Source organism: Oxyura jamaicensis, chromosome 9, assembly GCF_011077185.1.
Source record: "Oxyura jamaicensis isolate SHBP4307 breed ruddy duck chromosome 9, BPBGC_Ojam_1.0, whole genome shotgun sequence".
NCBI lineage: Eukaryota > Metazoa > Chordata > Aves > Anseriformes > Anatidae > Oxyura > Oxyura jamaicensis.
Window position 1 is genome coordinate 16,374,471 of NC_048901.1, and position 19,918 is coordinate 16,394,388.

The 19,918-nt window shown below is 47.7% G+C and overlaps 1 protein-coding gene across 2 annotated transcripts; it reads right to left on the minus strand.

Annotated features, from left to right (window-relative positions):
* Positions 1-640: 640 nt before the first annotated feature.
* Positions 641-19,266, minus strand: EIF4E2 (eukaryotic translation initiation factor 4E family member 2). Of its 2 annotated transcripts, XM_035334717.1 has the most exons (8): positions 19,116-19,266; positions 18,529-18,643; positions 17,113-17,247; positions 14,654-14,758; positions 12,056-12,208; positions 11,831-11,967; positions 3,699-3,777; positions 641-1,126 (listed from the first exon to the last, which is right to left on the minus strand). In XM_035334717.1, exons 1-7 carry the CDS (start codon positions 19,133-19,135, stop codon positions 3,732-3,734), a joined length of 711 nt encoding a protein of 236 aa, XP_035190608.1. In that variant the 5' UTR covers positions 19,136-19,266; the 3' UTR covers positions 641-1,126; positions 3,699-3,731. The 2 variants fall into 2 exon arrangements, with proteins under 2 accessions (XP_035190608.1, XP_035190609.1); XM_035334718.1 differs by lacking the exon at positions 3,699-3,777.
* Positions 19,267-19,918: the final 652 nt, after the last annotated feature.

Genomic DNA, 19,918 nt, shown 5'->3' on the forward strand with positions numbered 1-19,918 from the left:
TTAGTGTTGTACTCAAGCAGAATCAGAGGAAATAATTAGCTCCTATTGTTTCTGTGGCATCTGAACTGCAGCCTTGCTGCCTTTCCAAGCAACAACCTATCAGTCCAGCCTCACCCCAGAGGACAGAAGACAAGAGGTCACCCTCAGTCCCTCTTCTGGTCACAGCTTCCACGCAGCTCTGAGCAGCAGCCCAAGCCATCATCCTCTTTTGCTACAGCCACTGGGGTCCGATTTCCCAGATGGCTGGAGAGTTGCAGACCTCAGCCACCCACAGAAGCACACAGAGCCCTGCACTCAGCTTTTCCTGATGGTTCTCCACTGAAACAGTTGGAATAAAGCAATTAAGTGACACCAGACACCTCTTTGTCCTAGTTTAAGGGCAGCTTGCAGCCCTCTCCCCAGCAAGGAAGGCTGGGTGAAAGGCACTGGTGACCAGGGAGTATGAAGAAGAGGCAAAGACAAAGTAACCTAATTTTTTTTAACAGTTATATCTGTAGCTTCAGGTCATGAAGGTGGGTAGCTCAGGGGAAGTTGCCTTACGGAACCCGCAGAAGCAGGCCTACAGTCTTACCCCAGACGAGGGAAATACCACCCCACCACTTTTAGACCAAAAAAAAAAAAAAAAAAAAAAAGAAAAGACTGAAAGAAACAAAGAGACCCAATAATTTATTGGCAGAGCTGAAAGTGGGCATCTGAAAACCATGGGGCTGACTCTCAACTGGGAAGCTCCTCCCAGCTGCAGAGAGATTTTTAATACTGGTATCCCTCAGCAAAAGGCTCCGACGTCAAGGCAGAATCCCAGAGATCCTGTATGCCGTATACAGAAAGAGAGGAAAGTGCTGCAAGATGTGGCCCCGAGGGCACGCTGCTAATTGAAAGGTTGGCCTCCCGCCCCACTGCTAAAAAAGTTTGTGTATGACAAAATCAGCCTCTATTATCATCGCTGCTGGAGGGCTTCAGATGGATCCTTCCTCCAAGGAGGAGTGCGAGAGTGGCCCATGAGTCCCTTCAGAGGTCGGAGGGCACTGGTGGAGACCTCTCAGTGCTTTCGACACGGAGAGAGGAGCTTAGTGCCAACTCTTGTTCTCACAATGTGATTTTTGTGTTTCGAAAGCTTGAATTATCCCTGGAAAACAGAGGGAAAAAAGAGGTTAAAGATACGCATTGTTCAGATCACAGCACCCCATGGTTCCACCCACCGTGGCTATCAGTGTTGCCATCCCAGCATGTCACCCAAAACAATGCTCGTTAAACCTCCTCAGCAGAACTTTCTCACTACAGACTTCCTGCTAAGCCAACCTGCTGCTCCAGAACACCTGGACACAAGATCTTGGTTCATCCCCATTCAGCGGGAAGAAAAAAAGTGCTATCTCCTGTGACCGAAGCACGACAGGCACTGCAAACTTCCCTGACAGATTCTGGGATTTAAACAATTTGCAAGATCCCTTCCTTCCCAAATGTTTGTCCTCAGGGATTCTGCTTGGAGCACACATACACTGGCAGTGAAGCTTTCTCCTGCCTCAGTACCTCATAACTAGTTCCTTTTGTGCCATTATCAACAAGTTTAGGCCTCTGGTCTCTCCTGGCTTTAAAGAATATTTAATCCAAAGAGGACATTTTCCCAATTTAAATAGCAGAGCTTCTTCAGCAGCTTTTACTCAGACAAGTACAGCCATGGGACTACTGACAAAGAAAGGGTTGCTGGTCCACAGCCTTCGTTTGTGTAGTCTTGCAGCACGTGGCAGCAACTGAGCATGGGGCACATTACAGAAACCTGTGTTAATGCTTACTGCTGGCCTGTGAGCAGCAGCAACAGGCAAACCACATTTACTCATTAATAAAAAGGTTGAGAGGGTTTTTTTATTATTTCTTATCTAAAGTCAATTAAACAAGATAATTACTTTGAGAGGACAGGTTTGGCGCCCCTTCCCCTAACAGGGCAGGACAGTAAGATGCCCAAACCAAACACCTAGAGATAACCCACCATACATCACAACAAATTGGCAGAGCCGTGCTGAAGAGTGAAGGCAGCTCACAGCTTCAGAAGCAAGGTGCTTTGCAGGACTGTAAAACCCTGTTTCAACCCTTGAGCTAGCTTTGTGTGCTGCTAAAAGCCACGTGGTAGCTGTAACATCACAGTACAGTGCATGCTGGAACAGCTCCAGGAGGCAAGCTGGAGAGCTGGAGGAGCAGAAGGAAGTCAAAAACACTCTTTAGGAGAGTTAAACAAGTTACTCTGCTATGACATGACAGCAAAAACCATGCTGGAGGCCATCTGTAGAAGACTGGGGTTCACCTTTGTACTTGCAAGCAAAGCAGGCTGTGCTGCCATCTGGGAACGTGATTCAGGATTCATTAACTGGATTCCAGTTAATTTGCAACAGCAATTAGACTTTCCGTCCCATTCAGTACTTTCACCCGTGTCATCTACCTCAGGAGGATGGCACAGCGGTTAGTTCTTTCTTGGGCAGGCTCCTACATCTCCTCTCCTCTCACCCCCATCGTGGTGCCCCGGCCCTCTGCTCACCACTGCTCTCCCTGGTAGGTAACTCACTACAGTCGAGAGCTAAATCAACTCTGTCACTGTTTTCCTACCCACTTGGCACATGTACTGCCTTCTGAGACTGGTGTTTCGTGAAGTGAGCTTGTTTTCTCTTCTGGAAGGTCACTTGAATGTCCTCTCAACAATAAAAACACTCCTATGTGCCTGTGTAATGTTTTGTAAACATCGATCCTCACAAAAAGCCGAATCAGTGAGGAAAGGTTGTTTCAGCCGTGACTTCAGAGCTAGCCGTGAGAGCACTGCTTGCCCAACGCTGCGGAAGGAGGGTTTGGGAGCAGTGGGATTCCCAGCGGGCCCTCAATGCTCACCTGCATTGGAGCAGCTACACAGCACCAGAGGGCAGGAATTAGGCTGGGGAACGTTCCTTCCAGCAGATTGCTCTACTCTGGCACTCGGCAGTGCAGCGATCCCACTTGGCTACAGCCAAACACAACCCTCCTCACCTGGCCTCGTGCTAGTCCTTTTTAAGGAAAGGGCCTGCTGTTGGGGAAGCAGGCGTTAGAGGGGAAAACCAGTCTGAGCTGCAAGGCTCACAACGGCACCGAGCTCACCTTGGCTGTTTTCTCTGCGCATGGTCGGTTGCCATTACCAGAAGTAGCAGGTGGTTTCATCTCATTAGCCACAGCATTATTATTTCTAAATACAGTAGCTACTGCGTGTCCTTCCTGAACAAGCTTTTATTGACAGACTAATTTATTCTGCCCCAGCCCACTGTCAGGAGCAGAGGCGTGTATGCCAAGCTCCGGGCGCCTCTCGCGGTGTCCATCACACGGATGTGCTCAGCGTTCGTTTACCACTCCGCATCTGCTAACGGTCAGCCACAGGCAGCAGACCCAAGCTGAAGACGTACCTCTCAGCCTCCTGGGACTAGGTCTGGGATACAACCGGCTCGCACAGAGGAAGGACACATTAGCAAAACAGCACGCAGCATTGTATCAGAGAATGCTGAGTGAATGCAGACCACTGTGAATGTTGGTGCCTTTGGTTGGGGGAAAAAAATATGTTTTGACCTTTAGGAGAGAGCCAGTAGTGGAACGAGCCCACGAGGCAAGAGGAAAACATGCCAGCCCACGGGAAGGGTTGGAAGCTGAGAGGTATGCCATGAAGTCACATAGGAAGAAAGATGAGGCCCTACCCTGCGTGTGACAGAGGGAGGGGGAGCGTTCGATCAGCGGCCACTGCTGTTCACCAGGCCATGAAACTCCTCCCAGGCCCTGGCAAGCCAGAGGGAAAAAAAAAAAATGAAACAAAAAAACAAAAAAACAGCACTTCAGATCAAAGGCTTCTTAACTTTTAACAAGAGCAGAAACATTCAATGGTGTTTGAAAGGCACTTGTCTTCAGAGAGCAAGGCAATATTCTCTGATAGCCCTAGTGGAAAGAAGCATCCTTAAAACCCAGCCAAACATCTGACAGCGCAAGGCAGCTTTTACGTTCTGCACAGCCATGAAGCATTCCCACTGGCTGCTGGCGATACAGCCACATTAATACCCAGAGACAGGTATGACCTTCCCAGTCGCAAATGGAATATCCATTTCCTATCACTGATAAAATAGCCGATGTTACGTGTTTCTGGAGGATTGTCTCACTTCTTGGCTGGTTAAACCCAGCCCGTTACTGGCCTCATGCTTCACCACATATCTGAGTATGCAGTAATCCCTCCAACAGGGTGTTCTTTTAAAGCCACATGGCTTAGTTATCAGGCCATTCTTCAATCAGGTGGCAGAATCCCATCGTTTTTAGAAAGTCTCACTTCCTATTCTAAACCTGCATTGTTAACGACAACCCAATAAAAACACCAGAGCTCTTTGAAACGAAAACGTTTTCAGACAAGGTAGAGGGACAGGCCTAACGCTGCATCCCCTGGTGGAGAATGCTACTGACGGACAAAGCTAGCAGACTGAAAAACTGCTGTCTGTTTTACGAAGGCAGAATACTGAAAGCCCTCCCAGGGAAAAGATGCTGAGGTTAACGTGAGCATGACTTATCTTCTGGGATCAGAGATATCAAAGAACCTCATCGTTCCCCAGACCCAGCAAACCAGTGCTGATGCCTACAGCACATGCCAAGCCATTTACCAACCCCGCAGTCCCAGGGACCTTAAAGATAACCCAGGTCAGTCATAAACCCGAGCTGTCCCGCAGACCTTGTTGCTGGTGCTTTGTTGCAGCCATCTCATACCTTGTTTTCTGCATTACCTCATCAAGTCATCAACATTACAGGGGAGTACAGAAACGGAAATTCTCTATTAGTCAGCATCCGTGCCTTAAACAGACCCACAGGCTCCTACCTGAACCTCACACAGTCAAGCTCCAAATCAGCATCTGAGCATCTGCAAAAGCAGCCCAGTTGTCACATGCTCTTTCCCAGCAAAGTCACAGCCCAAATTAACAGAGTATACCAGCAAGTGTGTGCCATGGGTACTCTCAAAGACTGCACACCACACACAGGCAATCCTGCTGGGAACACACAAGCAAGAAGCTTGTCACTGTGATGCCCAACTCGGATGTATGACACTACCTTCCCATAACACAGGACAACAAATCCTTCTTTTGAGGGGATCAAAACCATCTTCTGAGCACCCATGGGAGCACAAAATCTTTCTGATCTTGAGTAGGAAGGACAAGCAACAGTCATCCACGGAAGTCCCAAAGCTACTTGGAATCTCTCAGCTGATCCTCAGACACCAATCCTTGAGGCCAAAGAAATGTGAGGGAGAAAGCTGATAGCACAGGCTGCTGTAGATGCTGCAAGAGCACACCAGACATAGCTGTGGGGCACCAGTACACCAGCCCTCTCTCAATGATCTGCTGGGAAATAGCAGGGCACAATCAGGGGTGAGTGCAGAAAAAGGACTCACTGAGGCATCTCACAGATGCTCACTGAGGTCAGATCTGCAATGCAGCTTGAATGCTGCTTGGAGGACAGAGACAAAGCCACAGGTGGTTCATTCTAAGCAACACAGCACCAGAGTCACCTAAATGGGAGCATTCCCCCCAAGGCTTTCCCAGACACAGCCCAACCAACCACAGCATCCTACAAGGCCACAAGTTCAAGGAAAACTGCCAGCGTCACCCAGCACGGTACCAGACGCTGGGGGTACAACTGCCTCCCCCCTTGTTAGGCGAAAGACAAACTTTTGACCTGAATTCCTCCTCACTGCTGAATGCAGGTTGGAAAGCTAACTACATCTCTAGCCTCATCTCCACCTTCATGTCTTGCCTTTGGCCTCCCATGCCTGACGTTTCTACCACATTTCCACCACCCATCATCACATCTTCTCTCGCAGGTCTACCCAAACTCGTAACTTCTTTTCTCTACAAAAGGGACGCAAGGTTATTTGTCAACATAATTGATGATGTACTACCCCTTTCAAACCAAGGAGTCCCCTGTTCCAACATGACATAACATCACGCACACAGTCCTTCAGCTGCCAAGTCCTTCTCGCAGACAGAGAAAAAGATCTCCTAGCCAAGATTTTTTAAGTTTAGGCCCTCATACATATTATAGCACTAATTATTCCAACTATCTGCTGACTTGACTGAAAAAATCCACTAAGATGTGTCTGCCCTAATGTACCTAAACTATGCTAGCGGAGCAAACTGCTCTCCATTTCATACCGAACAAGGCTGCCAGTTAATTTCATCTGGCAGAATCTTTATGGCCTGTGATGTGCCAAAGGCACAGTGCCAGAGTCTAAGAGGTTATTTTTATGTATAGACATTTTTAGTACCTCAGTGCTACGCTGTCTGTGCAGCGATCAGCTACTCAGTGAATTGATCCCCAACACTTAGGTTATTCCCATTGAACAGATGGGAAATGGAAACATTAGCTGGCTAAATAAAGCCAGCCAGAGCTGGTCCTCCACACTCATTCCTGACCCACGACTGGTGAAACTTCCCACTTTCTCCCCCAGAACTCAGTCAGGATGCAAGCAGGGCTCCCTTTACCCTCAGCAAGTTGGAGGGAAAAAAAAATGCAAAAAGAAGCCACCATCAGAGCAAAAAGAGGAAGAGCAGCCACAGCAGCTTCAAGGGACTTTCCAAATCGCAATTGTGCAAGAAGCACCGGCAGTTCTCTCCACACCACCCTCACAGTCCTAGCAGTTCCCCTTGGTATTTTTCTGTGCAGCCCTGCCTCCCTTCCATCTGCTTCCGTAGCTAAAAACGGAGGTGGAGAGCTTATAGCACACACTACCTTCACAACACTCACCAGAGACCGTCCCTCTCCCTGTGTTCTTCAGAGTGCTTAAAGGGTTTGCCCAAGGCCACCAGAAACCTTGTGAGAAGCCTACAAACCAACAGCTTTTAAAAAAAATCTGATATTCTTGTAGCCTGAAATAATCCTTTCCTACATCTGGCCATATCAGCAGCAAAGGCCAAGAGGGAAGCCATCACGGCCTTGAAATGAACACATCTGAACTGACCTCCTTGAAAAGAAACGTGAAATAAATTATAGTGGCTTCTTTGGCAAGAGACAGGCCACCAAGGTATGGGAACCTCTTACAAAGTCAGAGACCTTTCTGAATAAAATATACAAAGGTGACAAAGAACAAGTCAGCGAACCCATCATTTCAAAGCCCAAGTCTAAGGAAGTGCTCTCAGGCTTACAGCACCTGGAAGCGTTACTGGAATTGGAGAAAGGAGCAATAAACAAATTAAGCCAGTATTGCAGAGCCTCGGAACATCACCACCCTCCTCTAGCTTTTATTCCTGTTTCCAGACTGGGTGGAATGAGGGTGAAGCAACACAGCTCTCTAGTGCCAGCAAGACCCAGGACAACCTGCCCTCCGACTGACAGGCATCAGTGTTCCAGGCCCCATGCAGAAGCCGTGTGACTTTAAACAAGGTTAACCCTGCACACACCAGCTGAACAGCCAAAGGCAAAGACGGCACAAACAGGACGGCAGCACTGAAGAGTATCAACTCCTCATGTCCTTGGAAATCAGCAAGCAAACGAAAACCAGCGCTACAAAAACATAACAGTTAACATAATAATTAGAGCACTGGCTGAACTCTGGTGCAACAGAGGAGACTTCTCCCCAGCCCGCCACCTCCAGCTTACCCTCTCAGGAGCACTGACCTTGCCAAACACTCACCACTTCCAGGAGGATTTCTCTTGTCGTATTTCCCTTGGATTCAATACCTCAGTCCCTGCCTCCCCTTTTTATTTTTGTCCCGAGAACATTGCCCCTGCCCTCTTCTTGCAGTGCATACCCTTTCTCCCTCCTTAGGATATCTGCTTGTCTCCTAGCCAAAATATAGTCCAAGGCCATTTCCTCCAACTGCCTGCAGTGAAACGAACCCAGTGCCAGCCCCATTAAGATCAACTATTCTTCTCATTTACTCGAGCCGTCCCATTAGTTATCAGTGGTGACTTTGAAAGGAAGGGAGAGTTTTATACGCTGCTCAGCTCTCACTGCAGCAGGCACTTACAAATAACTGAAGCTTTGTTTTCAGAAAAAGCAGCCTTGCTTTAGAGCTGACAGGACGATCCATAAAGTCACACAGCGACCAAAATACTTCCGACCCAGCCAGCTCGGTGGAAGCTAGCAGCACGGCCACACAGTGAAGCTCTGGTCTCTCCTGTCACACAAAGCAGCGCTGCCGAACTTGCCTGGGCCTCCTGGATGGTTCTGCAGGTGGGAGCTCTCAGCACAGGAGACCACCGACCCCACAGTTAGCAGCACAAAAAGAAAGGCTGATAACCCCAGGCAGAGCAAGGGTGTATGCAGGACAGCCAAGCCCTTTACGCTACACCCCTGGAAAAAAAAAATGGAATCAAACCTTACAGCGATCACGTCCCCACCACCACAGTCCCAACTGCAGTTCACTCACTACAGATACCTGAATAATTTCACTGAGACATGAGTAGGCTGTGGTCAGCAACACTGCTTTCAAAAAAACCAACAGTACAGCTTCTATGACAGCAAAACAGACTTCTTTCTTTTTTTTTTTTTCCTTAATTTCAAACCACAGAGAGTACTGCTGTCTGTAACATGCTGGACACCGCCAAGGTTAACAACACTGATGAGGAGAACCTATTAAGTGGCTCACTTCAGGTGAGTGCACCTCTTCACCCACCTCTGAGGGAACAAAGAGAAGTGTTTTCTCTCCAGCTACTGAAACAAGGTAGCCCAAAAAATGTCACATAGGTTCTTTTCAGGTGCTCAGCACTGGAACGCCTAAGGTACTATAAATCCCCTGGAATTAAGCACAGTCCAACAGATTGCTCTAGCTCTTCTAGCAAGATTGGAAATTAATACAGACTAGGCTGATCCTTCCACTTGCTGGGATTTAGGCAGTTTGTCAATATTGCAAGCAAGAGAAAGGACGAACATGGGAAAATTGCAATGAAAGATCTGCTTATCTAGCTAAATGCGCGAGCCCCACCGCTGAGAGCTGAAGGGACGGAATGCAGAACAGGTCCTTGGAATAGCTGTGAAGCAACAGATACTTTTCAAAAGCAGCTTGGCAGCACTACCGCCTTCTGGAACAAAGGGGGCCGCAGCCTCACTGACAACTCATGAAAAATGGTGTCTAAAAATGAGTTAATATGAAATGCAACATCACAAAAGGAATATATAAAACCTGAAACACAGTGCTCAGGTTCCACAGTGAGGGGCATGCTACCAATTTCCACAGAAGCATTCATTTACAGTGTGTCAAAAGCTAATCCAGGTCAATTCACTACCTAGAAGTCAAGGTTTTGAGAAACGCCTGTTCTTTTCTTGCTAAGCATGCTCCCTTCCCTGAAGCACAATCAATGCCAATCAAAGCCTGCACATGAGCAGAGCTCTAGTGGAGAGATGCAGCCCATACAAATGAAAAATGCCACGAGCCCCCCTAGAAAGGCAGCCCTGACAAAGCCTACAGCACAGCTCTTCCATTAGAGCCTTTCATAAAACACAGCCAGAGTGTGAATATAGAGTGCTGGCTAGAAAGCCCTCCTGAGTCATAAATCACATGGTACATGCACAGCATAAGTGGAGTTTATTCATGACGGACAGTATTTCAACAGGGCTTGATAGATGGGCGAGGAAAAGGAGCCAGACTTTATGGAGGATAGAACTAGTTACACAAGAGATTCTTCATTAGTGAGAAAACCTTAATGATGCGAGGCACAGCCAAGCAGAGGCAGGCTGAAAGCTGGGGCTGTCCTGCTCTTCTCTGGCAACAAAGCAGGCACCATCACCTCCCCGCTGCCACTGCAGCTGCCTGCCTGCAGCTCCTCCCTCCGTGCTAGAGCCGGTACCAGGCGAGAAAAGCACAGTAAGTCGGTCCATGCACCACTAAACAAACTCCACTGACAAGCAGCTCTGCTCTGAATTACACCAGTGCCATTAGGAGATGGGGGACAGCACTGAAATCACACTGCTGCAGCTCCAGCGAGGCCATGGAAAGAAGAGCTCTCGTGATACCCGACATGATGGGAGGTTAATTGCTCAGACCTGCTTTGCTAGGACACCACCAAACCAAACTTCTCCCTATCACTCCTGCCCACAGAAGAGTAAGTGGGAGACAAGGCAGCCTGCTATTTAACAACTGTTCCCGACTGTAATCTGAACTACTGAGCCTGGCTCCTCCGACACCTGTTGTTCTTGGACAAGCCTCTCTTGCACCATATATCGGAAGAGTAAAATGAAACTTTGGTGCTATGCAGCAAGAGAGGGCAGTAAATACGGTCTGTTACACTACTGCGGGAAATAAGACCATGAGGCTGGATGCACCACTCAAGGACTGGCACCTGCCAGAGCAAAACCAGTTACAAACATGGTGCAAGCAGCGTTCTGTGGCTTCATAGGACGTGCTGGTGGGGAGAGCTTATTAAGGAAAGGCCACACCACTTCCATTCTAAACTTGCTACACGAGCAAACATCACAGCTGGAACACAGCTTTCCTCACAGAGTCAGGGAGAACAGAAACATCTCCCCCCTTACCCCACAAAGCCACATTACCACAGGCTGCAGCTTGCTGCTGCTGAACAGAAGTAAAATATCCTGGAATGTGTCCACATGAGCACTTTGCTATCTCCTAACACAGACAGACAGCTGCTAGTGCCCTCTCCTGGCAATAAGCACATGAGAAATGTCACCAGCAAAATCACGAGTAGATTTCAACAGAAGTGGGAACTTTCAGAAACCAAAAAGCTGCCTGGGAAAGACTCAGTTAATAATAGTAATTTCCCCTTCCCTTCTCTTTCCCACGCGCACAGGCAGGAGGGCCGTGTGGAGCACTAGATGCCTAAAAGGCAGTTTAAACAGACCTGCGTGGTATTGCTAGTGACCCACACTCAAAACTGGATGCAACCAGACGCTAGCTTTCTGCTAAAACCAGGACTGAGCTCACCAAACTCTCCTCAGCGTGCTATCTAGAAAGGTGTTTATGTGGAAAGGACAAGCTAACATAATGAAAATGGGTCATGAAAGGTACTTGGACCTTGATTAAGGGCTGGATTAGAAAGCTTGCTGCTCTATCAACGTCTTATTGTTTCACTTCATTTTCTTGGTGCACTTTTTAAGTGTTAATTTAACCAATATGACCTAATTGGTGTATTGGTTCGTAATATACTTAGAAAAAAATACATTATTCACCTATAACTAATACCTATATATGCAATTCTTCGTCACATTGTGGGAATAAAAGTCATCCTGAATGGCCTGGCATGGTAAGCTGTAATAGGTTTATTTAAAAATACAGCTGTCCTCTCTGTGTACCACAATCTTCTAGTCTTGTTAAAGAGCCTCTGTCACCAGGGCCTGGAAGACTTAATATACGACGTTTATTATGATTAGAAATCATTTGTACAGCACTGTAAATTCACACAGCACTTTCCCAAGAACATTTATAAGTCTAATGGCACTATAAATCCCTTTAGCTTCCGCACTTCATTCCCCTGAATCTCTATTTATTCAAATGATCTCGTCCCCCCCACACTGCACTCGTCTCTGAACGCATCAAGCCACAGCCCCACACTGGGCTGCCCATCTCCCAAGTGACAGGCTGGGTGGATTGCTAACAAAACCCAGTACTACACACTTGAACAGATTAAGGTCCTACTATTAGAACCAACCGTCCCTCGAAACAACACAATAACAATACAGGTATTTGGCTTTCAAAGCGCACTGGCGACAACTGCTGCTGTTTGTCTTGCTGTCTGCAGCGAACGCAACGCACGTGAGCACTCCCCTCCATTCTTGCGCCCTGCATTAAACCGCTCAAGCACGCATGCAACCACCAGCAGGCCCTCCCCCTGCCACCACACGTACTTGATGCTGTCGGTGTGTGTTTTATATTCCATGATGGTGTTGGGAGGTAGGTTGAGCACTCTTCGTAACGTGTCACGTATCCGGGCTGTCGTGGCCTGGTCGCTGGCTGTCTTGTTCCATATCGAGATAATATCCTCCTACAGAACAGTACGTAAGGGGTAAACAGATGGTGCTTTTTGCAGCCCTGCCAAATGGAAGTATAGGCCGGTTCTCAGAGCAGCTTACCTGGAATCGGATAGAGACGACTGCCCCACAGATTTCTTCCCCCACCATAAACTGTTCTCCCAACATCGCCAGAATGAGATTCTCCCAGCATCGCGATGCTAAGCCCTTTCGCAGACGGATAATCCATTTACCACCATTTTTGTTGGCATCGTCCTAGGAAGAGGGGCAAGAAATCGATTTGTTTCCCTCCAGCAATTTTTCTCCTTCCCACAAGACAGCAGAGCCACTGACATATTGATTGGGTGGGGCACCAGGGGCTGGTATTTGGAGGTAGTTTCAAGCAAAGGCATTTCACTTCTCTCCCATACCAGCAGAGAAAGAGGCATGCCACTTACTTTGAATAAAAAGCATTTGAAACAATGACACTCAGCATTCCCGAGGAAGCTCTATACTCTGAAGACTTGAGCTCTAGTGTTTCAATCCCACTAGCAAAGGCTACACCAGCCTGTCAATCTGCACACAGAACCAGAAGCAAGAACCCTAAAACTATTCCTAAACCCTAGCCTAATTCCCACGTCGTCTAATCCTCTGTATATGTAGTTGTGCTTGTAAAAGACGAAACATCTTTCATCACAGAATACAGGAGGTAGGAAAACAGTTTGCAAAGTCACATTTAATAGCAAGTGAGAAGTTGAAAAGCACTTTCCTTCAGCATTTCCAGGAATGGGCTCATGGTTTGTGTTAACACCAAGACCAGTCCTTTCTCTAGGAGCCACTGATATTACCACACGTACAGCTGCAGTGATGATCCAGTCTGTGTTGACCCAAGGAAATACTCAAAAATCAGAGGAGAGAAGAAAGGAAATACTTATGCTAAGCACCCAGTCTGTCACCTCAATATTGAGATTCCATATGTTGAACTGAAAACTGCTACAGACTCCCCTGCTTCAGAGAACACACGCCTACATCCAACTGCAGTTCATCCTCTGCGCAGAATGCTCACTGTGGCATTCCCTTCCATGACGCCGTAGCTGGGAAATCTTGCAGGGTGAGAGAGGAACAAATTCCATCCAAAGCCAAAGAGAGAAGTAGGAACAAGTCTAAGAGGTGGTGGTTAGGAAGGGAAAGAGAAGAGGGGAATCCTAGGAATGTGGCATATTCCTGTGAAACACAAAATGCTTTTTGACTAAGCATCCTTGTTTTCCGTGTTGTAAACATTCCACTCAAAGAATTAAGTTGTCTACACCTCAGCCTTTATAAGCAGAGAGCTGAGTTTAGCTCCTCAGATGTTCCACACTGCTTAATGGGGATCAGAAAATAAAGTGGTATTGCTCAAAATACTTCAAATGTGGTTTAAGCAGGTTCAAGGCTAGAAAGAGAACAGTGATTGGGAGGCAGATGCTGTATTGTGTGTTTTATGGTTATCATTAGTTTTCTTTCAGGTTAAACAAGCTTCGGTTCAGTCAAGCATTTGATTTCCCTTTACCAGAATAATAATGATCTGCAGCCCAGAAAATCACAAGGGAACATTATGCTTACTGCTTCTGACTTTACCCAGAAAAGGCACAGATGGATCCTGAAAGAGATCGGAGCTACACACACATATATGTGCTTACGAAAATTGCAGCATGTAAGGATTAATTTGAAAGAGAAAGGAACACAAACAAAGCCCTGCAAAGCAAGCAGCAAAGAGAAGGGCAGCAGCAAGGATTCTCTTCTACAAATACAAGAAGGCATCATGGCCAGAAGTAAAAAAACAACCTCTCCACCCCCTACTTAAAATGGCTACAGCGAAATGCTTTATAGAAATTCTGTTAACTCGTGGTCTCTCTGGCTGACACATTATGAGAGCAGCTAGCTCGCTAGGAGTCCAAAGAGGGTTAAGCGTTTTATATAAATTGTATTTGCAGTAACTGGCCATAAAACACCTTGCTTAAAATAATTGCCAACTAGGGTCACATATAAATTTCTCAGGACCAAGCAGCATAATTAGGTACTGCAAAGCAACACATAAAATTCTCATACTGCGAACAGTATTGGTCAGTGCTGGAAGCCGGCTAGGAACTGGAAAAATGATTTGCTGGGCAAAAATGTATTTTTTCTTCTTTTTTTAAGAGATTCGGACAGGAATGAACACAAGCAAACCGAGTACCTTGGAAAGAAAAAAAGCAAATGAAGGGCTAAGTCTTCCCACCTCCAGCTTTGTACAGCTGCAGGCTTTTAACCACACGTGCTTCTTTCTTCCTTGTCTGACAAAGGAGGTTTGGTTTCCAGCTTTGTTGACTCTTCTTACAGAGGCTGAGCCCTTTTAGGGAAAAGCCCCACAGTGCTGTTGTTGGACAAAGCTGTAATAAAGGGCGAACGCCAACATGTAGGAGGCACAGGGCTTTGTTGGTGCCCCCTTCACTGGGCTCCAGGCAACGCTGTCCAGAGGTGCTCCAGACCCACAGCTAGCAACTCTGCATCTGCTCCCTCCTCTGCCAGAGGATCACGGGACTACCAGGTTACAAGGGAGAGGGTTCTGAGAACAACTTCACAGGAAACACAGAAGGAAGGGCTGCACCCAAGAGAAGCCCGGAGTGCCCTTTAGTGACAAGAGTCCACAGTAGACACTCTCTCTGGAAAAACACTGAGGCAGAAATGAGAGTTCCAACTCACCTCCCACATGGGTTTGATCCCCTCTTTGAAAAGATGGAAGTCACTGTGGCCTGTCAGGTCCCCAGGACGTACCATGTGACTGTAAAACCGCCAGAACTGCTCCACCTGCAATGACACAAACCACACAATGAGGCTGCCCAAACAGTTCAGAGCCAAGATTCCTACAGGAACAGGCTTCCCTTTCTGTACCAGCTAGCCAGAGCCACCTTCCCTCTTCTCTTCTACCTTCTTGGCACAAGGGTGGTGGTTAGGATACCCATACGGCAGCGGTAGGATCAGAGCTTGGTTGCCTGTCTCTGAGTGGCTCTAGCAGCAGATGACCACTTGAAATATTCAACAAGTACCTGCAAAAAATACTTGGTGTTTGTCCGAAGAAATCTAGGCTAAGATAACATCTGCTCTAGACAACAGTTGCCAGGCACCTCTTGCAAATCCTAACGCCCAAACTTTTAATTAGTGGATGTGTGTCAAGTACATCAAATAAAGCCAAGCCTCCCTACATAAGACCACATTATCCCTGCATCAACCACTGCTCGCAGCACAAGCCTCCAAACGAGACATATTTTGTATTTGATTTTACTGTGTTCAGGTTTTAAGGCAACAGAGGCATTCTGTAGCTGTTTTAAAATCTTAAAGGTACCACCCAGAGCTTTTATTTAAAATTTTATTTTCCTTTACAACCTGCTGTGGTACACTTTGACCACCTGAAAAATACCAGTTTCCATCATGGCAGCCCGTGTCTACTTCAGCCAGTCTGGATATAATATTTATCCTTTGAGATTCCCTGAAAGGATTTTAGAGAGGCTGGACCTTTAAAACAAAACAAGGCACTAGAAGAGGTTATACTCATTTCCACATTTGAGGAGAACTCTACTCAGTAAGGCGATACCTATTAAGCAGATCAGTAGCAAAGCAGGGGTTAGACACCATCCCAAGTACTTTATCAGACTGACCCTGACTTGGTCAGCACTTGGAATTCTGCTCCAACCTCCAATGTCTACCACCCAAGCAGGAATTTGCTTTTATAGCCAATATAATTATGAAACAAATCTAAGGTGGGGTCAGAAGCAATTTTGTTAGATACATCCAAATGCAGCGTGGAAATCAAATTCTTACACTACGTGCATATGCCCTCTAGTGGTTAGCATTTAAAAGCTTTTAGAGCTTTCTACTGAAAAGCAAAGAATAAACCCAAACCTAGATTTTGGCTCAGACAATTCTTCCTGCAGCTTGTGCTCTCTAACAGAATTTGGAAACAAACACATTGGCAGATCTTCTGGCCAACGCCCTTTCATCCTAGCTGAACTCTAGCATTTCCAGCCTACAACAGCAACCAGCAATTCTTTGCAAAAAAGAGTAGACAACGGAACGCGTGAAGTTCTTCCTCGAAGGAGCCATTAAGTCCACACTGATTTAATAGACTGCAAAGTTATTGCCAGATCACCACGCAGTAGCCAAAAGCACTTGATCACAGAGGGGAACAGGAACAGTAGCTCCCCGTGACCCACCATGCTCAGAGCAATTCCTCCCACCTTTACCCGGCGTGGCTGCAGTAACGCAACCATGCTGCCTAGACAGGCATATTTCTGCAGCCTCCAGAAGAGATGAAAGGGTATTTTTGTATTCTTTTATTTTACAAATTCCCACATCGCAGCAGATAGTTTTACTAGTGGGAAGAGCTCACATTTGCATGGGCCTTTGAAAAATCTGGGGAAACGACTAGATTAAAAACAAACAAACAAAGCAACCAGCATCCAGAATACTTCCCGGCCGTGAGAATGATTTTGTTTGTGGTGTCTAACACCGAGAACCTATTTTACTTGTGTACCTTGGCACCTTAATGATGCTTTTGCACTGCCAGTACCATGAAACAACCCAACGCTGCCCGCCCTTCCAGCACTTCCTTCATTCTAGGAATAAACAACCATAAACAGCGAAAGGGAAAAGGGAGAGCAGCTTATTTTTTTTTTAACTACTTCACTGCAGCATCAAACTGTGCCTCACTCATCACTTCCAGAAGGGCAACAGACACCAGGCCAACAGCTGCTTGCACATACAGCACACACGATGCCTGTTCGTCATTCTTTGTGATGGAAACACTTGGCACAGCATCGGGGGGACTGCATATGCTTCAGGGCTACATAGCATCCAGAAGAGCTGTTCCTTTCTTCTCTTGCTTACCCGTCAAGTTCAGCCGCAGCTAGCAGACTGAAGCTACGTGTGACTTCTTTTTGTTTCTATCATTATTATTCCAGCTGTCTAGCACAGGGCAGAGAACTGCTTAGTACACGCCCCCTGCTGTATGTGGTTCAAGAACTCACCTGTAAGTCACAGCACATCACACTCTCAGCTCTGTTTCTGACAGCAGGAACTCAGCGTCCATGTGCACACACTCAGCAAGCCAGCGACGATGGCCACATCACGCTCACGAGACACAAGCACAACAGGGATATACTCACTGAGGCAAAGGTGCCAATCTGTTTGATGTTCTGTTCGTAACTCTGCGAGCTGGTAGGCCTCCCAGGTGTTCGTCTGGAGTACCAGAATGTGTAATTATACTGCAAGGGGTGCTCAGCTGGCCCTGGGACAACTGCCTGCAGAACAGAAAACCTTGCTTATTCCTTATAAACTCCTCAAAAGCAGGAATGGAAATAATTATATTCACAGCATCAGAAGTCCACATGTTCCTGCCCTCACGGATTATAAAACAAACATCTGATCCTTATTTTCACAGAAAAAAATACCATCTCTGTTAGTTGTCTGACATGGACCATTAGGCTAGCAGCAGCCGACTATTCCAAAGAATATCAGAAATTTGCAGTGCAGGGATGGCTAAGGAAATAATAACACGCTCAGGGAAGTGTCACAAAACAGCAACCCTTATGAGAACTAAAAGGAAAATTTAGTGATGCTGTTTCTAATAGTAACTGTGATTGTCGCAAAAAAAAAAAAAAAGACCGACTAAAAATGGCAATACAAGAGTTTAACTCTTCTGAATTAAGAAGTCATTCATCTCCGGGAAGAGTAAAACTCATCTATGCTAAACCATGATTCAAAAGCAATTACAACTCTCTGGCGACAACAACTCCCTTAAGCAACCAACACCCCGCCACGCCGGGAGGATCAGTCTGTCTCAGAACTTGTTATGTCAGCTTCGGCAGAACCCATCGCTAGCAGTCAGCAGAGAGGTCTTTTCAATGTCCAAAACATCCATTTCCCATTTAAAAAGTCTTCTAATACACGTAACAGAGGTTAACAAGAACTCATTAGCTAAGAGTCAAAACTGACGGAAAAAAAGCCTCAAAGCCCTCATCTTGCGTCACAAGATATTGCTGCAGGAGTAACTAGGGCTTAAGTCTCTATTCCCTTCTGGACTACGGTAAGTTTATAATGATTGTATTACTTCAGACATGACTGTATTAAGTACAAGATTAAAAAACCAACGTGTATATCCACCTTCTTAACAAAGCTCCACAACACTCACAGAGATTCCATCTTGAATTATTTCAACAGTGGCACAAACACAGCTTGGTAAACCAACTGCAAGACTCTGTCAATCTGTCCTTCCCACATCCTTTTCCAAAAAAAAAAAAAAAAAAAAAAAAAGTTTTCTGGGAGGAAAACAAAGCTTTAAACTCATTTCTATTCAAAAGCTTGGCTGTGCCTAGCTGCAATCGTGAATGGAGCATTCACCCCTCAGATTGCATACCTTCAAAAACTGCATCGAATTATGCAAATGGTAGCACAGCCCCTCTCCTGTCATTAGCACAGTAACAGCACGTGGCCACAGATCTTTAAGACGTCTCCCTTATCCCAGAGGGCTCTCCAGCACTCCCACCTCACGCCCTGAGGCAACGCAGGTGCCAGCACCTTACCTTCCTCTTGGTAGTACTCTGTGGTTTCTCTCGGTCGTTCTTTTCCTTCTCACTGTCTTTCTGTGTGTTATTCTCCTCGTTCTGGTCATGGTCTCCGCTATCATCATCTTTCAATCTGAGCAGGAACACAGAAATCAGGCGTCACACCTCGCAGCCGAGAACTCCCATTCCAAACCCAGCAGCCTGCCCTCCCGAGCTGCCGCACGCTCCCAGGTGACAGACCTCCACCTGACAGCCCACGCGGCGAGCACCACACGCGGCATTCCCCATGCCCAGCGCCTGTGGCAGCCACCTCAGGCATCTGTGAGGGCCAGAAGCCAGCTCCCTGCCCCCCAGCACCTCACGGGCGCGGCCCCTTCCCCGCTGAGGGCCGCAGCAGCGGGGAGGGCCGCCCCGCCACAACCGGGGGCTGCAGCGGCCGGGCCCGGGGCCGCTCCCCGGGGCCAGGCGGGAGCCTCCGAGCCGGGCCGGGGTTTTGCTGGCCCGGTGACTCGTGGCCAGGCCCGGAGCGGCCCCGGGGGGCGGAGGGGGGCCGCGGGCAGGGTCCGGTCCCGTCAGGCCCGGGGCAGGCCGCGCCGCCGACTCACGCGTCGAATTTGTTGTTCATCGTCGCTCGCTGCCGCCACCTCCGTCCGCTCCGCCACTTCCGCCCCGCCGGGTCCGCCGCCCAAAGCCTTCCGCCGCTTCCGGCCGCGAGCCCCGAGCCGCCGCCGCCGCCGCTTCGCTGCCTTCCCCCCCCCCCCTTTCCTCGGCCCGGCACCGTGAGCGCGGCGAGAGTCGGAAGCGGAAAGGCGACGCACCCGGCCGCCATCTTGTGTGTGGCGGAGGGTGGCGGGGCCGCCGCCATGTTGGGTGTGGCTGCCAGGGCCAGCCCTGGGGGGCTCTGCCACGAGTGCTCAGGAAGGAGTTTTACGTGTAGGCTTTATGTAGAAACCCGAAATGCCCCAAACACATTACACTGCAGGATTAGGACAGCTGGCTCAGCGGCATTTTGCCTAGTACTGTGGCACAAGCAGGGGCAGTGACGTGTATACGTGCAGTCCATGCATTTCTCACCTCGTACTTGAGGTGCACCATGCACAGAGAGGCCAGCACAAAGTGTTAGTGGTGATGTCTGAGCCTGCAAAAAGAGATCTGTCATCACTTGTGTCATGGTGATCTCAGAATACAGAGCGTGGGTCATCCTTTGCCTGTAGATGTAAGGCAGACGACGGGCTTTAAGAATCTTTTAATAGCATTGCAAACTTCCAGCAAGAGGGCTTTTTGCATCACCAAACCCATACTAAGCTGATGAAGCTGGTAAGACAGCGGCCTTGTAGCTCTATTAAAAAATAATCTTACTGACTGAGGAAGACAGTGTACAATAAGGCTTGTTTCAGTCCAGGGTGGA